Here is a 20073-nt window from a genome sequence, read left to right as displayed (position 1 = left end):
CATGCTTAGACGGGTATCTGTGGGTATGTTACTTTACTTTTTTATTCACTTGCTGTAAGTGATCAACTTTGCTGGCATGTGTACGAATGTCGTTGTTTATGTATATTGATTCATGTCATATAGCGAGTGAATGCAGGTACAGTGAGACACGTTTCTTGTGATGCTTATGTGGTTGAAGTGACTTTTTGGAACTTTATAGATCCCTATAGCATGAATTTCCTTCATTGTTTATTTTATTTTATTTGTGTGTGTATGTGTCTGTTGGGGGATTGGTTCTAGAAATAGTTTTAACTATCCACCAAAATCGACATGAAACGACTGGAATATTTTTGTTTCCATCACCATCGAAACACATACTGAAACCAAAGTGCATACCGAAACCAAAACCGTAAACGTATTAGTGGTAGACTATATCGATATGTGGTACATAATTTTTTTGGACAGTGATTTTATTAATGAAAAGCTTAATGACCGAGTTGGTCACCAGGCGGCATACAACAAGATCACTCAAGAAGCAAAAATAGAAAGATACGAAGACAAAGACCCTCAAAGAGTACCCCGCAGCAGCGAACTCCCCAGAGACCCCCTCATGGTGGGAGAAAGTCGGATATAATTATATTTATATAAGTTGCATTTGATATGCGGTTTATTTATTATGCACATATATTTATATGAATTATATATGAAACATGATATGTACTTAATCATCAGACACACGATAATTCAACTCAACTCAACAAAGCCTTTGTCCCAAACTAGTTGGGGCTGGCTAAATGAATCCTTTAGAAAAATTTCATGAAGATGGTGATTTTTTTTGTTGTTGTTGGTTGTTAAAACATTATGGGTGATTTTTTGGCTCATGTGATGATTTTGGAGTATGTATTTGTGCTCATTCTATCACTTCCTGAAGTTCTATATGAAATGTCCATCACTTGCATTGTGCATATGTTTCCATAATTTTACAAGTTTTCCACCGACATTTTTAACCGAAACCGAATTGTTTCCATTTCCATTCCTACCGAAACAAAAAACAAAGCCAAAATTTAAAACCTTGGTTCTATAATCCGATTACTTAGACAAGGTATCCTTATTCAGGCTATATTATGATGAATGATTTTTTTTTGAAAAGGGCAACAGATTATATATATATATATATATGTAAAAACAGAACCGAGGTGGTCCTGAAGGAACAAAGATAATACAAAGATAGCAGTACAATAATTCAAGGAGGTAGATAGTCAAAGCACTCAAACGCGGCCCGAAAGACTCCTTTCTTGGCAAGGGAGTCTGCTTCCGCATTGGCTGATCTCCTGACATGGCGAAAAACTATTGAGGAGCCCTTAGCCCTGTCCTCTATTTCCTCTAAGAGAGGCAAAAATCGCCAAGGGGGAGAAGCGTTACCCGAAAGCCAGCGAATAACATTTAAGGAATCCCCTTCGACGATAATTTTGTCGCACTCTAGACGAGGCATCGAGAGAAGCCCGCTATGAACGGCTCGGACCTCTGCCTCGTTTGAGTCTGCCACTCCGATAGGTCCCGAGTAGACCCAGAGGACTTCCCCTTTGTGGTTTCTACATAACCCCCCTACTCCTGCCATTCCTGGATTGCCGATAGACGATCCGTCAAAGTTAAGTTTCAGGGATCCCGGAGGAGGAGGAATCCAGGAGGGGAGGATTTTCACTTTGGTAGCCGATTCCAAGCATATGATTGACCATCCTTCCCAGAGGTCGAAAGCTGAAACAAAACGAAACAGAGGAAGGCTTCGAGCCCAGGATATGACCGCAGCTATCAACTGAATATAAATCCAATAGGGAGATCTAGCCTTCCCTTCAAAGATACGAGCATTCCTCTCTTTCCACAAGAACCACCATGAGGCCAGGAGACACATCTTCCACAGCGTTCTGCCTTTCCTTTTCCAAGGAGTCCAGGCCCAACTCTGAATGAATTCAGCCATAGAGTTGGAGGGGACCCAACTGATTCCAAAACGAGAAAAAATAAGACCCCAAATATGGCGAGCAACCTTACAGTGTATGAAAAGGTGGTCAATGGATTCCCCAGCGGATAAACATAGAGGACAGTGATCTACCAACCACATTCCTCGTTTCCTCAAAAAATCCATAGTTTGAATACGGCCCCAGCTAACCGACCACCCAAAGAAAGCAACTCTCGGAGGGCAAGATTGTCTCCAAAACGAGGAGGACACATGCTCCACTGAAGAAGGGATCAGATGGTTATAAAAAGATTTGACTGAAAATATCCCCGAAGGATTCCAAATCCAAATCCGACGATCTACGCCCGAAGACTTGATGAAGCAAGAATCCAATAAGGAGAGGAGGGCGTTGTAAGAGTTTAACTCCCTAACAAAGAAGTCTCTGCGAAACTTAAGAGACCAAGCCACCTTCCCATGTTCCCTTACAAAACATTCCGACACCCAGACCTCTTTCTGAGATGAAACGATGAATAAGTCAGGAAACATCACTTGAAGAGGATCGGCCGAACACCAAGGATCCTGCCAGAACCGAATCCGATCCCCCCTATATACTCTGAATCGGACGCCAGGAGCAAATAACGACTTCAACTTCAAGATGTCCCTCCAAGCCGTGAGACCTTTGAGTTTAAAATTATCAACAGAGTCCCAATGCCCATGATCTGAACCATACTTACTTCCAATGACCCGGACCCACAAAGAGGATTGTTCTTCGCCAAATCTCCACAGCCACTTGCCCATAAGGGCCTGGTTAAAACTCTGAACCCTCCTGATACCCAAACCTCCATTTTTAGTAGGCAAGCAGACCATACTCCATTTAATCAGGGAGACCCCCTTGGAAGACCCTGATCCGCCCCACAGGAAGCGTCTCTGAATTTGTTCGATGCGTTTAGCAACCGAGGCGGGACATTGAAAAAGAGATAGAAAATATATCGGCATATTGGATAGAACGGCCTTTATAAGCACCAATCTACCTCCTTTGGAAACCAACCGGCGCTTCCAGGTGGCCAAACGTCGCTCAATCCTTTGAATAATAGGAGCCCATAGGTTGTGTTTCGGTCGACCCACACCAAGAGGAAGACCCAGATAGGTTGCTGGAAAGACATCTAAATCACACCCCATAATTCCGGCGAAAAAGGATGCATCGTTCTCAGAAACGTTGATCGCGAACAACCGAGATTTTGCGAAATTAGATCTTTGACCCGAAACCATCTCATAACAACGAAGCATAGCTTTAAGGTTAAGAATCTGGGATATGACCGGAGAACAGAACAGAAGAGTGTCATCCGCAAACTGAAGAAGCGATACTTCCACCTTGCTCTCGCCAATAAGGAACCCTTGATATAGCCCCAACTCACTTCCTTTTTTCAGCAGTCTGCACAGTGATTCGGCCACAATCAGGAAAAGAAAAGGAGAGAGAGGATCGCCCTGCCGCAATCCTCTAGAAGATTTGAAGAATCCTTTTGCTGATCCGTTGATGAGGACAGAAAACCAGGCGGACGATAAGCAGTTCCGGATCCACCCTCTCCACCTTCCCCCAAAGCCCATACGACCCATGAGAAAATCTAATGCTGCCCAATCCACTCGGTCATATGCCTTCTCCATGTCAAGCTTGCATAGAATGCCGCCTTCCCCCTTCCTCCGATAATAGTCAATGGCTTCATTGGCTGTTAAAGAACAATCAAGAATTTGCCGGTTGCTTATGAAGGCACTTTGACAGACCGATATAATTGAAGGAAGAACCACTTTGATACGATCCGCCAGAACCTTTGCGAGGACTTTGTAAAGGCTGCCCACCAAGCTAATCGGGCGAAAATCCGAGCTTTTTGTTGCTCCTTCAATTTTTGGAATGAGGACGAGAAAAGTTGCACCTGTCCCTTTGTCAAGGATGGCTCCCTCAAAAAATTCTATGAAGAATCGAAGAATATCCGATTTTACTGTTTCCCAGCAAGTTTGAAAGAAAGCCAAACAAAAACCATCGGGTCCAGGGGCTTTATCTTTTGCCAGAGAAAATAGTGCTGATCGGATTTCCACCTCAGAGAAAGGGATTTCCAATCCGGCTGAGGCTTCCAGGCTTAAGCTAGCAAAACAAATGTCTTGAGGAATTGGGCGTAACATCCCATCAGCTGAGTATAAAGATCTGTAGAATTCAATAATTTCTTCAATAATTCGCTCCTTGTCAGATACAATCTCCCCCTCCACTTCTAAGGATTCAATTCTGTTCCTTCTTCTGCGAGCACTAGCCATGGCATGGAAGAAGGCTGTGTTTTTATCTCCCTCCAACAACCACTTGACTCGAGATCTTTGGCGCCAAGAGATTTCTTTAAGCATCAACAACTCTTTATGCTCTTGAATTAATCTTCCTTGTTGCTCATAATCCTCCGCCGAGGCCAAACCACTCTCTGCCAATGTATTTATCTCCATCAATCTGTCCTCAAGAATCCTCTTCCTGCCTTGGTCCACTTCTTTCTGCTCCTTATCCCACTCTTTTAATTTCCCCTTAATGAAGCGTAATTTTTTGCCTATAACTACGTCCCCTGGATTAGAGTGGATATTATGATGAATGATGATATGCTTTTTTGTATAAGATGTTGAAAGTGGATATTAGCTTGTGTCAGGTGTCATCTATTGTTCAAGGGGAATTAGGAGAGGGCTTCCTCTTTCTCTTTTTCTATTTGCTCTAGTTGTTTAAGACATTTAGGGTTCTTGCCTACTTGGGAATAAAAGGGTTTAGTTGAAGGGTTCAAAGACAATAGTCCCGTTCCTAATATTTTTTCATCTTCGATTAATGGCTACTGCGACCATTGCAATGAATTCGACTGGAGAAACTAAAGAACGTTTTCTAATGAAGTGGGCTCGATGGGCCCAATGCTACTACGTAGAGAGTGCCATGACCAACAGAAAGGGGAGCTGGTTGTCATATTGGGCAAGCAACTTATATATGGGAAACACAAAGCCACCAATCTTTGTCCTTGTATGGTATCTATTTTTCTATGTATTTCTACCACGTTTTTCCTATGTATCTTGTTGTTCAAACCAATAATCCCACCTTGATGTCCCCTTATCCCAGCAATTTCCTTTTTCGTCTCTCAGTTATTAAAATGTCTATGTTTGCTCAATGTGGGGGAGGGGGTAATGAATCGATAGAAATGACAAGGCTGCAAGTCGATTTCCTTCCATTTGAATTGGACCGGATCTTTCTTCTTGATTTTCCCCATTTCCCTACTTATAACCTGAGATTTGCTCGTATCAAATTGGATCCTGCACAACCCATTTCAGGCCTTGGGTGCTGTATAAGAATTGAACAGTTTAAAGCAACTTTTTTTTTTTTTTTGATGACATAGGATGTCCCCACCCCCTTCGGGAGTAGGACTAGTCCTTACGGATACACGCAACGACACACACATCACGTGTATCAGGCAAGTCGGAGGCGGGATTCGAACACTCGTCAACAGGGAGCATACCCGTAGTTTAAAGCAACTTATAATCAAATTTTTGGAGAAGGAAGACCCTGTTTCTTTATTCTCTTCTGTGGGTGGGCTTTCTTTTATCTTGTTTTTGTAAGTTCTGCAAATGGATTTCATGGGCTGTAGAAGTGCAATGCTTCTTAGGAGTAATTCCATGTCACGCTGGACTGCCTTGAGTGGCAGTACTGGGTTTAGGCAGATTTCTCATATGATGAAACCTCTAATAGAAAAGGTAGCACTGGTAATAATTCTTGACTACCATGTTTTTAGATCTTTGATTATTTTTAGTGGTTTCTAATGTAAAATGTTTATGTGACTTAAAATTATTTCTAGGTTCGAAAGCTAGAAGCTCAGTGCATCCCCACTACGTTAGCAGAGGATATCACCGATGGTTTCTGTGACTGCTTGGACAATTTAGCTCCAAATGTTGTTTTCAAAGTAGAGTTGAAGATGGTGAGTGTTTCTTGTTCAGTTTTTGTGAAACTACCAGTTTACTCCAAAAGCTTAGGCTATTTGAGATGGCGTTGTTTAATCTTTTATACTTTAATATTCCCCCTCACTTGTGGCCCCTCTTTCTAGGGTTGGCCTACACGTGGCACATGTGGGCCCCCTCTTTTGGGTTTGGCCATTGCAAGTGAATTTTTGCTATCAAGGAGGTTTGAACCCAGGCATTTGGTCTGATACCATGTGAAACAACCAGTTAATCCAAAAGCTTAAGCTGTTGCAGAAAGGCGTTATTTAATCTTTTATACTCTAACAAGTTTTTTATTCCATTTGGTTTTTCCAAGTAATCTTTGTTTGCGATTCATATTGTGGAATGCCATTGTTATTATTAGATAGCTTTGAATGTACAAGCTTATGGAAGAGTTTCATGCTTAAGCCATGTTTAGATTGCAAGAATTTAATAAAAAAGTTTGGAAAGAAATATTTTGAAAAAAAAATTCGACATTTTTTTTTTCACACAAAAAAAGCTGACTTGAATCAACCCTTTTCAATTTTACTTAAGAGGACCTTCAATTTATGATAATATCCCTCTAAATCTACCATAATCATATCATTTTCCCCTAAATCGTGGAAGAAAATTTTTTCTCAAGAAACTAACTCCCGTTAAAAATATTTTTCTTGCAATCCAAACATGGCCTAAATGATTATATCATTATATTGCACAGATGTGGCAGTCTTTTCTATTCCTTAACTGTAACCCTTTCTTGGTGCAGAGTGACATGATGTATGATCTCAAGTTCTCCAAATTCAAATCTGAAGTACAAAGTTCCCAGGTATTGCAATTCTATTCGTTTTTCTTTCTCACATGGCATTGAAAGCTTTTTGTGTTAATAGCTTTTAGCTTGATGCATTGCTTTTAGGGAGGAACAGCCATATCTTGTAGTTTCCTCATGGCTATTGACAGTTTCAGCTAAATTACAGAAGGCTGATAGTCTGGATTCCTACAGTTAAGGAAAGGTCTAGAGTGCTGTATATATGTCAAAGTCTACTAAATCCTTCATTAATCATTAGCAGCTTAGATAACATCACTTTGTTGGATTGTCTATTGAAGAAGTTATCATTAAAAAAAGGAGAGAAAAAGCCCAATCTATAAAGGAAACATAAACTTTTCAAAAAAAAAAAACACACTAAAGAAAACAGATACATAGTATTCTAGGAGTTATTGAGACACTCTCGATTGTTTAGACTCTACCATTCTCATATTTGCCTCTCCTACTGTGCTCAAGAGTTAAAATCCCAGAAACACGATATGGAATATACACACCAAAGAATGATATATATTGGTGATGTTGCAATACCTACAAGTGTTGGAAGACCCTTATATGGACCATATACTAGCCTTTTAAGGACTCCAAAACTCTTTAAAGGACTTCTGATCGTGGCCCAATTCAACACAAACCAAAAGGCTTCTATTTTATTCAGAGTCTAATCACGCTTACATGTATAAACCTTTCAAAGAAAATAACCAAATCTCCACTGGTAAAATAACTTTCGGCACTAAACTTTCTAACTATAAACCAATCCTAATTCAACTTTATCACTTCAACTTAAACCTCTTTGACACACAATTGGGAATAAATATGGTGTTAGGGAATGCCTAAGGAGTATGGAGGTCCATTTGTTGTCTTCGATAGTCAAAGGTTAAGTTTAGGGTAGAAGAGATGGTGTGTGTGTGGTGGTTGGGCGGGGTGTAAAATTGGATTGTGGGAAGAGTTTTAGTTAGGTGACTCATGCTTATGCCATACTATCCCCTGTCTATTCTAGTTAATAGTTCGTAGAGAGTTGGGCATAAAAGAAAGTAATGATTGAAGGGGAGGGGTTAAATGTGTTTGGTGAGCAAATTTTAAATTTCCAGTTTTCCACTAAAACTCACACGAAACTACCAAATGTTTTTGTTTCCATCCTCATCGTAACACATGCCGAAATCGAAACGTATAGTGAAACCAAAACCATTAGGTGAACTAATGGACTATGTGAGTATAAAAGGGAGGCCCAGTGCACGAGGCTCCCGCCATTGCGGGGCATGGGGAGGGCTATGCCTTATTCAAAATGTCCTTTGCGTTCTCCAAGAATAAATATCCATGATTGTTGAGCCTGCGTTGAATGCAACAGCCATGACATTACCATTAAAATTTTACATTCTCATTTATCATAAGCTGGATCATCCTCCTTCGGTGTCTGTTCATCCAGTAACATCTCGATTTACCCTGGCACCCCGGCCACCGATATACATCTTAGCAGACTGAAACTACTTGAGAAGATTTTTTATGTCCAACTTTAGTGTTTTTATTTGCACATTCTGTGAATAATCACCAAAGGTAGTCATGGTAGATCTTGTTCCTGAGGTTCTGGCTATTGAAGAGGTCATCTTTGAATTATAGCTAGTCAATATCTTTTCCCGGATATTGATTCAATGTCTTATACAGTGCAAGATCTTTCCATATTCAATGCCCTCAAAAAAATTATTTTGGTTTCCTCTTCACAAATGATGCTATTTTTTATTTATTTGAATGTGCTTTCATATCTCCATGTTTCAAATCTTGCTTTCAATGGCGTTATGCATTCGCGATGCAGGAGCGGTCTCAACGTGAGATTGAGAAATTCCGAAATGATATAGAAAAGTTGCGCATCGATATGAGGTCTGGGTGTTCTAGCTATAAATTAAATTGTTTCTGAATGTTATCGCGACTAATGTATGTGTTCATGACAAAAATTCTGATTTGAGAAAAGCTTTGTTTTCTGACACAGGTATGAGATTGACAAAGTTATTGCCGGACATCGTTTGGATCTAAACCTTGAACATGGGTAAGGAAAGAAATTCTCATCTCTTGTTTTTTAGGGCATGGCCTTACCTTTGTCATGACTGAGCTGAAGCCTTTGAGTTACTAGCAACTTCAGGTTCTGGCAATTCAACACAATTGTTTAGGCAACTAAAATTGAGAAATCTACCAAAAAAAAAAAAAAAACTAAAATTGTGAAGGAAAAAGAAAACACAATCTCCTTTCTGAATTTGACTAATTCTCTCCTTGAACCACTTTAGTGAGCGTATCTGCAACATTCTATTTGGTTCCCAAACCTTGCTTCTCTCAAGCAATTTCATAGCGAATGTTATTGGGGGTGGGTCTTGATCCTCCTACAATTGGTGTCAGAGCGTCTAGGTTTTTGCATGCAAGGTGTTTGTGAAATTGCTTGAGAGAAGAAATGTTTGAGAAAATGACTTGCCACACATTTTACGTAAAGTTTTTCTCTTTGTTGCTCTAGGAGGGCTTTTGTGGTAAGCAAAAGCAAGGTTCTCTTAAAGAGAAGGTTTAGAGCAAAAATAGGGGTTTTCTCTTGGGCTCTTGGAAGGCTTTTTTGTAGTGAAGTAAAAAAGGGTTTTTCCTCTTGTTTATCAAAGCGTATTCTTCTTCTTCCATTCTTCTTAACTATTGGATTTTGTCTATTGTAGCACAAGCATTGTGTTGGAGGATTGTTCAACTACTTCACGAAGGAGGGTTTTTCATGTAATCGGTGGAGAGACTTGGAGGTTATTTTGTGGCAACATAGAAGGTTGGAGAGAAGGGTTTTATCGTTGGATTTTATCGGTGGAGGTATCATTGTACTATTTTGGTTATAAATAATGGATTGAGTGTGTTGCCTTGTCCGTGGAGTAGCCCATTGTGGTGAACCACGTATATTCTTGTCTTCTTGTTGTTGTTTGTTTTGATTCCCTTTGGTGGTTGTGGTTTGTTGGGATATATTTTTCTTCATCTTGTTGTGCAAGATCTTGGTTATTTTCGTGTGTTCAACGGTGGTTGATTAGCGAATGCCGCGAATGTTATTGGCGGTGGGTCTTGGCCCCATACAACATTTACGTCTTGATTGACATTAGAGCTGGGGATGAATTATTATCCTTCATGGATGGCTTATCATTAGCGCGAGCACAATCAACTGGACCTACTGAATATTTATTGTACAGGGAAAGCCATCACTTGTCTCTAGCTCTTGTTATGGAAGGCAAAGGAATTGTCTCAATGTCATTCATTTGTTGACTGCTTAATAAATTTGGTGCAAACCTTATGAGTGACCGTTATATTAGCTACATAAAGCTTTCCTAGCCAAATAAGTTTCAAAAATGGGTGTAAACAGAAATATACAAAAAGAAAAATCTGTTAGGAAGGCTAGCAATACTCCCTGGAGCTAACAATGCATTCCAAAATGATCCATTGCCCCAACACGCCATATACAGCTACTATTGGTTGGATGAATGCCTAGAACCACACTACTCCTACTAGGCCAGGCCTACACATGATGTAGATTACAATTCCTGTTCTTCATTTTTCCTTATCAAGTGCACGGGAACTCTCTTAACAAATACTTTTTCTATGGTTCAACCCTACCTGCGGCAGTCCCAAACCCATTATTTCCGCCACTAAGTCTATGTATGCGCCCTCTTTCGCTAGGGTATTCACTCGTCCATTTGTGGATTGTAAGACGTGTTGGAAGAGGCGGGATGGGGGGGGACAATTTTGTTGGTATATACCCATATATCATAAAATGACCAAAGTACCAATATGCAAGGTTTTAAATTTCGGATTTCGGTCAGGACCGAAACCGAAATGTACTGAAATCCGAAATGTTCCGAAACCGAAAATTGCCTTGCCGAAATTTACCAAATTTCGGCCCAAAATACCGACATTTCCAGTGCGTCTACCAAATATTGGGATTTCGGCTAAAATTTCGGTTTCGGTGAGGACCAGAATTACCCCCGAAACCGAAATTTAAAATCTTGCCTATATGTTGTGTAAAGTTTACAACAGAAAACAAATTTTACGTCCATTATTAAGTCAAAAGAAATGGAGCCTTAACTGATGGAAAATGACAAGAATAACTCTATCGCCTTAACTGATGGAAAATGACAAGAATAACTCTATCGCATAGAGAAAGAGCAAAATACTCTCATTTTTTATTTACTCCCGCCATATAGGGATCAGGCGTATTTTGGCCATTTTCTATGAGTTAGGGGTACTTTGGGCATTTTTACGTGGTAGAAATATTTTGGTTATTTTTCATGAGATAAGTGTATATTGACCATTTTCTATGTGATAAAGAGGTATTTTAGTCATACTTTGTGAGATATAGTTGCTCGAGTTGTGGTAAGTGACGTGGATCTAATGTGGCAGCCTTGTCATTGGGCTCTTGCAAGTAGGGGTGTAAACGAGCCGAGCCGAGCTTGGCCAGGCTCGGCTCGGCTCGTTAAGCTCACAAGTGAGGCTCGGTCAGGCTCGCGAGCCTTACCGAGCTTGGGTTATATTATGTTCACACCCCTCATCTTCCCTGGACAGCCCTACTAGTGTAATTTGACTACTTTTTTTACACTATGGGGGTGGTCCTAGTAACAAATGGGGTTCCAAAAATGAAGTGACATATTTTGCCCCCCCCCTTTCACTCCATGGACAACCCTTTTAATGTATATATTAATATATAATATATATATATTTAAATATATTAAATTCTTAACGAGCCGAGCCGAGCCGAGCCTGGCCTAACTCGGGCTCGGCTCGTTAAGGATTCGAGCCGAGCTTTTTTCGAGCCGAGCTCGAGCGAGCTTCCGAGCCCGAGCCAAAATTGACACCCTTACTTGCGAGAGAAAATTTTATTTTCTTATCCCTCTAAATATTTTTTAATAAAAATACCCACAAAAATCAATCAAACAATTGAATTTAAAATTCCAAAAAGTTGAAGCACGCAAATCTAACAGTAGAAAATCAGACCCTTGAATATGGATATTCTAGTCATTTTTCGTAGACTTGGCAAACGGGTGGGCCGGGCCGGGTTTGACCCTACCTGTACGGGTCTGGGTCAAACAGGCCAGGTCAAAAATGACCCGGGAAATTTTACGGGTCTGAGTCGACGCGCGGGTCACTCGGTTTTTTGACATATTTTCTGTTATTTTTTTCTTGTTTTTATGCCCACACAGCCACATTGTAATAGGATGATCCAAACCGTCCATGTGATGGCAATAGCATAAATAGGTTCAGCCCAAAAAATCATCTCCATAGGATAATCCTAGGCTCCTAGCCCTCCCATCTATGTACGGATCGCATATTATTATTTATGGGTATGATTTTGGGGCAAAACCTATTTAAGTTGTGTTCCATCACATGGACGTTTTAGATCAAAAGCTCTATAGATCGGCAATTGATTCTTGTTTTTCCTCAATAATTTATTTTTTATGTACCTAGTTCTTGTTGGAGCAAAATAAGAAAACACAAGCAACGCCATTATAATTAAACTCAATATAGACGTACTCTCCATTGTTTTGATGAACCCAAATTCAACAATGGCCGGGTAGACCCGTGGGTCATCTTAAAACGGGTTGCAAATAAGTGACCCGGACCGGAAATTACGGGAGGGCCGGGTCGACCCGCGGGTCTGGGTCACTTCTTGCCGGGTCTAATTTTTAGTGTCTTTTTCATCGAAACATGGTTTAGTGTTGGTGGCAGCATTTTATACAACTAATTAAAATGTATTAAATACTAGATTCATGCCCAACCTCCCCCCAACAGAAGAAAAAAAAAAAAAAAAATAACACGTGGCACTTTTTTTGTCCAACTCTCTCCTTGCTCTACCCACGTTTCTGGTGCACCAGGCGGGAATGATGTGCTTCTTCCTTGCCTACATCTGCCACTTGTGTTGCTGCCATACCAAAATTCATGGCTACTGTCACTATTGCAATGAATTCGAATGAAGAAACTAAAGAACATTTTCTATGTACCTGCATACATAAAGGAGAGAGAATAAACTATTTGCATAGGAACAATGTTGGTTCCTGGTGCGGGCAATAAGATATTTAAGAGATTATAAATTTATGGAGCATTAATTAATAGAGCCATTGAATAGCCCCCCCCCCCCCCCCCCCTTCCAACACAAACACACGCACCAAGAAGCAAAAAAAAAAAAAAACACATGGCACTTCCTTTGTCCAACTCTCTCCTTGCTCTCCCCACATTTCTGGTGCACCAGGCGGGAATCATGTGCTTCTTCCTTGCTTACATTTGCCACTTGTGTTGTTGCCATACCAAAGTTCATGGCTACTGTGACCACTCCAGGAACCAATATTGTTCCTATGCAAATAATTTATTCTCTCTCCTTTATGTATGCAGGTACATAGAAAATGTTCTTTAGTTTCTTCAGTCGAATTCATTGCAAAGGTTCTGAGTTCAACAACAGCTTAAGCTTTTGGAGTAGGTCGTGTCAAATGGTATCAGAGCAAAGATTCTGAGTTCAAGCCTCCTTGATGTCAAAAATCCACATGCTATGGTCAAACTACAAGTGGGGCCACATGTGCCCCGTGTAGGCCAACCCAAATAAAGAGGGGGCCACATGTGGGGGGGAGTGTTTAATGTACAAAAGAATAAATAAACACCTTCTCCAACAGCTAAAGCTTTTGGAGTAACTGGTCGTTTCACAAGTGTTGCTTATCATTTAATGAGTCTCAAGAAAAAAATCATGGATAAAATTATCATAATTGCTAGAGCGAGAGCTTCCAAAAATAATCATTAGAATATAGTCAACAATTCATATCCAATGAGATAGAAATTCATTGATCATATAATGAGGCGGCCCGGGTGATGCTTGGACCGAAATTAGGGACGAGTAATCATTATTTGGTAGTTAAGCTATCTTTAACCGACAATCTCATGGGTTGCCACTAGCGTTTCAAAATGTGAACACAGGCCAAAACGTGGCCAAATCTCTCCTCGCTGTACCCATATTTCTGATGCACCAAATTTTATACCTTTCTGTCTAGCAAGAAAAAAGCCTAACGGCCTCCTACTGCCATTGTTAGGAGGGAATCATGTTCTTCTGCCTTGCCTATATCTGCCACACCAAAGTTCATGGCTACTGCAACCACTGTAATAAAATCTACTGAAGAAGGTTAAGAACGTTTTCTATGTACCTACATATAGAAAGAAGAGAGTATAAATTATTAGCATATATAGGAACAACGCTGGCTCGTGGTGTGGACAGTAAGATATGAGATTATAAATTTATGGAATATTAATTAATAGAGCCGCAACTATATCTCCACTATATAAGTTCCTTAAATATGATAAGTGTTGCTTATTATTTAATGATACTCGAGAAAAAAAATCATGGATAAAATGATCATAATTGCTAGAGCAATAGCTTCCATAAATAATCACTAAAATATAGTCAACAATTCACATCCAATGAGATAGAAATTCGCCGATAATATAATGACGCCCTCATGATCCTTGGACCGAAATTAGGATCGAGTAATCATTTATTTTTTTTGCTAGATAAGCTATTTTGAACCAACAATCTCATGGTTGTCACTAGCGTTTCAAAATGCAGACATTGGCCACAATTCGGTGCGGCGCAATTGAGCATTCAGTTGATAGAATCAAATATTCGATTGATGCAGTCATAACCAATGAGAGTCTAAAGAGTTCGGTCGACTTTATAGGACAAAATGTAGGCTCGAACAAGAACTCGACCAAAGTTAAAAGGAGATGACTTGAACGAGGTGACAATGATGCAGGGGAGTTTGAAACTAAACTTGTTAAAGAAAGAAGTTTCAAACTTAGATATGGATCACTCGAATCTGTGAGCATCAACAACAGACAAAGCTGGATGATGAAATTGAGTTATACTACGTGAACGATCACCGCAATTAACTTTGGGCCCCATTCAAGATAACCATCCTATCTATAAGATTGAATCCTATGAAAGTCGATGGTTCTTGATTGAACCCTAAACAAGGCCCCATAGAATCGCCTTGCCTGCATCTGCCATTTGTGTCACTACCATGCCAGAGTCCATAGCTACTGTGACCACTGCAACGGATTCCTCTGAATAGACTAAAGAATGTATTCTATGTGCCAATGTACTTACATACCGAAACAAGAGTATAAATTATTATCGTAGTACTGGCAATAAGATATACGAGATTATAAATTTATGGAGTATTAATTATTTGAGCCCCAACTATATCTCCACTATGTAAGTTCTTGAAATATGATAATTGTTGCTTATCATTTAACAAGTCTAGAGAAAAAATCACGGATAGCATGATCCCGATTATTATATCAATAGCTTGCAAAAATAATCATTAAAATATAGTTAACAATTCACAGCCAATGAGAAAGAAATTCATCACTCCATTCCATGAGCATCGACAACAGACAAAGCACTACTGCCCTGTTCCTTTAAGATCTTAACAACCGCTTGAGTGCTGAACTGATTATTGGACTCAAATTTTAGGCCCTTTTCTTTTCAGATTTTGACAACAGATGGTGAGGGCCCCAACCGATTATTAGCCAAAAATTAAACAAGTGACAACCAATGGTGAGGGCCCCAACCGATTATTAGCCAAAAATTATGTTTAATTTTTGGCTAATAATCGGTTGGCGCCCTCACCATCGGTTGTCACAATCTGAAACGAACAGGGCCTAAACGTAATTTTGAGTCCAATAATCGGTTTGGAACTCACAATCGGTTGTCATAATCTTAAACGAACGTACATGAACGATCACCACAACCAATTTTGGGTCCCATGCAGGATCAAACATGCTATCTATAAGATTGAATCTTATAAAAATCAATGGCTCTTGATTGAACCCTAAAGAAGGCCTAAAGATCAAAGGGTCTAGGATCATCCAATGAAGGTGGGCCCGATGTGCCCAATGGTAAGTAGGGAGGGCCATGCACCAACACAAAGGGGTCCATCATTGTCATCTTGTAGATAGGATCAAACATCTTATCTATAAGATTGAATCTTATAAAAATCAACGGCTCTTGATTGAACCCTAAACAATAGATCAAAGGGTCTAGGGACTAGGATCATCCAATGAAGGTTGTCACAATGGGCCCAATGGAAAGTAGCGAGGGCCATGCACCAGCGCTCGGGGAGTCGGGGGGCAATAGTTTTCATCTTAGGCAAGCACTGTATATTTGAGAAACGAAGTTTCAGTGGTGCCATTCAAATCCACAGAGGCACCAAACTCTCGGACCTGATCAATACCCACGTACAAATCTTCAAATACCCATTTCAAATCTTTCATCTTCTTGTATGGTAAACGTTTCTTTGACGTTTTTCTAATTTTCTACCATATTTGTCCTATGTTTCTTGTTGTTCAAGCCAAAAATCTCACCCTGATATCCCCCTTATCCTCTCAATTTCCTTTTTCGTCTCTGAGTTATTACCATGCCCCTTTTGCTTAGCTTATTGTGCATGAAGGGGGCTGAATCGATTGAAATGGCTAGTCTGCAAGTAGATTTACAATGGGACCAAATCTTTGTTCATGATTTTCCTCATTTCCCTATTTATAACCTCAGATTTGTTCATATCAAATTGGATCTTGCAGAACCCATTTCTGGCCTTGGGTGCTGTATAAGAACTGAACAGTCTAGAGTAGCTTCTAATCAAATTTTTGGAGAAGGAAGACCCTTTTTTTCTTTATTCTCTTTTGTGGGTGTGTTTTCTTTTATCTTGTTATTGTAAATCCTGCAAATGTCTTTCATCACTAGTAAAAGTGCAATGCTCTTGGGGTCTAATTCCATGTCACGCTGGACCGCCATGAGCGGCAGTACGGGGTTTAGGCAAATTTCTCATATGATGAAACCTCTCATCAACAAATTAGCTTTGGTAATAATTCTTGATTATCCATGTTTGTGTTTGGTTTACTTTTTTTTTTTAGATTTGTGATTATTTGTAGTGGTTTCTGAGATAACATGTTTATGGGCTTATATTTACTTCTAGGTGAGAAAATTAGAAGCCCAAGGCCTCCCTACTAAACTAGCAGAGGATGTCGCTGATGGTTTCTGTGATTGCTTGGATAATTTAGCTCAAAATGTTGTTTTCAAAGTAGAGTTGAAGATGGTAAGTGTTTCTTGTTCAGTTTTTTTATTCCATTTGGCTTTTCCAAGCAATCTTTGTTTGTAATGCAAATTGTGGAATGCCATTGTTATTATTAGATAGCTTTGAATGTACAAGCTTATGGAAGAGTTTCATGCTTAAGGCCCTGTTTAGATTGCAAGAATTTCTTGAAAAAGTTTTGAAAAGAATTTTTTTTTTTCAACAATTTCCTACTTTTTAACACGGAAAAAAAGACGACTTGTATCAGCCCTTTTTAATTTTTACTTAAGAGGGATCTTCAATTTATGATAATATCCCTCTAAATTTACCATATTCATATCATTTCCCCCTCGTGGAAGGAAAATTTTTTCTCAAGAAATAACTCCCGTAAAAATTATTTTTCTTGCAATCCAAACATGGCTTAAATGATGTAGGGAATCAAACCGGGTAGAACTCACCCCTAAAACCTAGCTGATAGAGGGAGGGTGCCCATTCCCTTATACCCCATCCCCATGCCCATCCTCATCACTTACCGATGTGGGACTATTTGCTTTTGCGCGGAACTCCAACTCTCCCCCTCCACATAGAAGCAACGTGGACCATCTCGCCCCTCCACGTGGCGGCTACGTGGGAACCACGAGATCTTCTCCGAGGGAATTCCACCGTCCTTGGAGGCATACCGGGGTAACCAAGATCTTCCCGGAAGTTAACACGCGCCAGCTCTGATACCATTTGTAGGGAATCAAACCGGGTAGAACTCACCCCTAAAAGCTAGCTGTTAGAGAGAGGGTGCCCATTCCCTTATAACCCATCCCCATCCCCTTCACTTTACCGATGTGGGACTATTTGCTTTTGCGTGGAACTCCAACAAATGATTATAACATTATATTGCATAGACGTGACAATCTTTTCTATTCCTTAACTGTAACCCTTTATTGGTGTAGAGTGAAATGATGTTTGATCTTAAGCTCTCCAAATTCAAATCTAAAGTACAAAGTTCCCAGGTACTGCAATTCTTTTCGTTTTTTTTTCTCACATGGCATTGAAAGCTTTTTATGTTAATAGCGTTTAGCTTGATGCATTGCTTTTCGGGAGGAACATCCATATCTTGTAGTTTTCTCATGGCTAATGACAGTTTAAGCTAACTTACCGAAGGCTGATAATATGGATTCGTACAGTTTAGGAAAGGCCTAGAGTGCTGCTGTATATATGCTAAATCCTTCATTATTCATGAGCGGCTTAGATAACATCACTTTGTTGGATTGCCTATTCAAGGAAGTTATCATTAAAAAAAGAAGAGGAAAAAACCAATCTTTATCATTAATAAAGGAAGAGAATTTACAGCAAAATAGAAACTGTGTTTCTAGGAGAGTAATGGCTCCTCTCGAACTGAGCCATTAGGAGGTCCCGGTTGCCTCGAATCAACCATCCTCTTCTCTATTATTTCTTTTTATTTTATTTATTCGTGTTACGGCCGATTAGGCACATAACAGTATATGAAAACTTAGATGTGATCACGGAAAAATTTCATTTAAACAAACAACTCAAGATCTGATCAGATAAAATGCGGATCTAAACAAAGAACAGCAGCAGCCTCTCTTGTTTTAGTAATGATACTCTTTATATTCTTTTTCTCATTACCTGTTAAAAGCTGCTACAATTTCCGAATTAACATAAACAGCCAATCAGATAAGAATTCAATAAAGTTAGTAGCACTATTTTCAGAACATAGTGCAGATTCCATTATCCTTTTAGTAGCCCTGAAAAACATTATTTTGGTTTCCACTTAACAGATGATGCTATTTTTTTTAATTTAAGTGTGCTTTCATATCTCCATGTTTCAAATCTTGCTTTCAATGACGTTATGCATTCGCGATGCAGGAGTGGTCTCAACGTGAGATTGAGAAATTCCGAAATGATATAGAAAAGTTGCGCATCGATATGAGGTCTGGCTATTCCAGCTATAAATTAAACTGTTTCTAAATGTTATCACGACTAACGTATGTGTTCATTACAAAAATTCTGATTTGAAAAAAGCTTTGTTTTCTGACATAGGTATGAGATTGACAAAGTTATTGCTGGACATCGTTTGGATCTAAACCTTGAACGAGGGTAAGAAAATAAATTCTCATCTCTTGTTTTTTAGAGCATGGCCTCACCTTTGTCATGACTGAGCAGAAGCCTTTGAGTTACTAGCAACTTGAGGGTCTGGCAATTTAACACAATTATTTAGGCAACTAAAATTGAGAAATCTGCCCCAAAAAAAAAAAAAAAAAACTAACATTGAGAAGGAAGAAGAAAACACAAACTCCTTTCTGAATTTGACTAATTCTCTCCTTGAACCATTTTAGTGAGCGTATCGCCACATTCTCCTTGGTTTCCACTTTTAACAATCGGATCCTTCCGTCTTCTCATAAAAAAAACTTCACCCAAAATGTGTGGCTAGTCATTTTCTCAAACCTTGCTCCTCTCAAGTAATTTCACAAACACCTTGCGAAAAAACTTCACCTAAAATGTGTGGCTAGTCATTTTCTCAAACCTTGCTCCTCTCAAGTAATTTCACAAACACCTTGCGAAAAAACTTCACCTAAAATGTGTGGCTAGTCATTTTCTCAAACCTTGCTTCTCTCAAGTAATTTCACAAACACCTTGTGTGCAAGATCCTAGACGCTCTGATACCAATTGTAGGGGATCAAGACCCACCGCCAATAACATTCTCCAATCAACCACCGGCGAATGTTATTGGTGGTGGGTCTTGACCCCCTACAATTGGTATCAGAGCGTCTAGGTGTTTGCATGCAAGGTGTTTGTGAAATTGCTTGAGAGAAGCAATGTTTGAGAAAATGACTAGCGACACATTTTAGGTAAAGTTTTCTCTTGGGGCTCTAGAAGGGCTTTTGTGGTGAAGCAAAAGCAATGTTCTTCTTGAAGAGAAGGTTTAGAGCAAAAAGAGGGGTTTTCTCTTGGGCTCTTGGAAGGCTTTTTTGTGTAGAAGCAAAAAAGGGTTTTTCCTCCTCTTGTTTATCAAAGTGTATTCTTCTTCTTCTTCCGTTCTTCTTATCCATTGGATTTTGTCTATTGTAGCACAAGCATTGTGTTGGAGGATTTTCCAACTACTTCTCGAAGGAGGGTTTTCCATATAATCGGTACAGAGGCTTGGAGATTATTTTGTGGCTACATAGAAGGTTGGAGAGAAGGGTTTTATCGGTGGATTTTACCAGTGGAGGTATCATTGTACTATTTTGGTTCTA

The 20073-nt window shown here is 39.6% G+C and overlaps 2 protein-coding genes and 1 long non-coding RNA gene across 4 annotated transcripts; all 3 read left to right on the top strand.

Annotated features, from left to right (window-relative positions):
* Nucleotides 1-4909: 4909 nt before the first annotated feature.
* Nucleotides 4910-9695, top strand: LOC143859353 (uncharacterized). Of its 2 annotated transcripts, none has more exons than XM_077370075.1 (6): nucleotides 4910-4961; nucleotides 5788-5907; nucleotides 6672-6731; nucleotides 8533-8597; nucleotides 8707-8763; nucleotides 9407-9695. In XM_077370075.1, the coding sequence occupies exons 1-6, from the start codon at nucleotides 4929-4931 to the stop codon at nucleotides 9576-9578; spliced, it is 507 nt and encodes a 168-aa protein (XP_077226190.1). In that variant the 5' UTR covers nucleotides 4910-4928; the 3' UTR covers nucleotides 9579-9695. The 2 variants fall into 2 exon arrangements, with proteins under 2 accessions (XP_077226190.1, XP_077226189.1); XM_077370074.1 differs by lacking the exon at nucleotides 4910-4961 and adding an exon at nucleotides 5472-5695.
* Nucleotides 9696-15903: 6208 nt separating this feature from the next.
* Nucleotides 15904-18499, top strand: LOC143859337 (uncharacterized). Its single transcript, XM_077370058.1, has 3 exons — nucleotides 15904-16612; nucleotides 16727-16846; nucleotides 17767-18499. The coding sequence occupies exons 1-3, from the start codon at nucleotides 16478-16480 to the stop codon at nucleotides 17866-17868; spliced, it is 357 nt and encodes a 118-aa protein (XP_077226173.1). The 5' UTR covers nucleotides 15904-16477; the 3' UTR covers nucleotides 17869-18499.
* Nucleotides 18500-18568: 69 nt separating this feature from the next.
* LOC143859338 (uncharacterized) lies at nucleotides 18569-20042 on the top strand. The gene is made up of 3 exons (XR_013239240.1): nucleotides 18569-18768; nucleotides 18878-18934; nucleotides 19907-20042. It is a non-coding gene; the product is annotated as an uncharacterized LOC143859338 (long non-coding RNA).
* The last annotated feature ends 31 nt before the right edge of the window (nucleotides 20043-20073 follow it).

The sequence above is a fragment of the Tasmannia lanceolata genome, unplaced genomic scaffold (assembly GCF_043159265.1).
Source record: "Tasmannia lanceolata isolate RefF3 unplaced genomic scaffold, GAP_Taslan_0.1 ptg000029l, whole genome shotgun sequence".
In the NCBI taxonomy this organism is placed as follows: Eukaryota; Viridiplantae; Streptophyta; class Magnoliopsida; order Canellales; family Winteraceae; genus Tasmannia; species Tasmannia lanceolata.
This window is presented reverse-complemented; position numbering and strand designations above follow the sequence as displayed.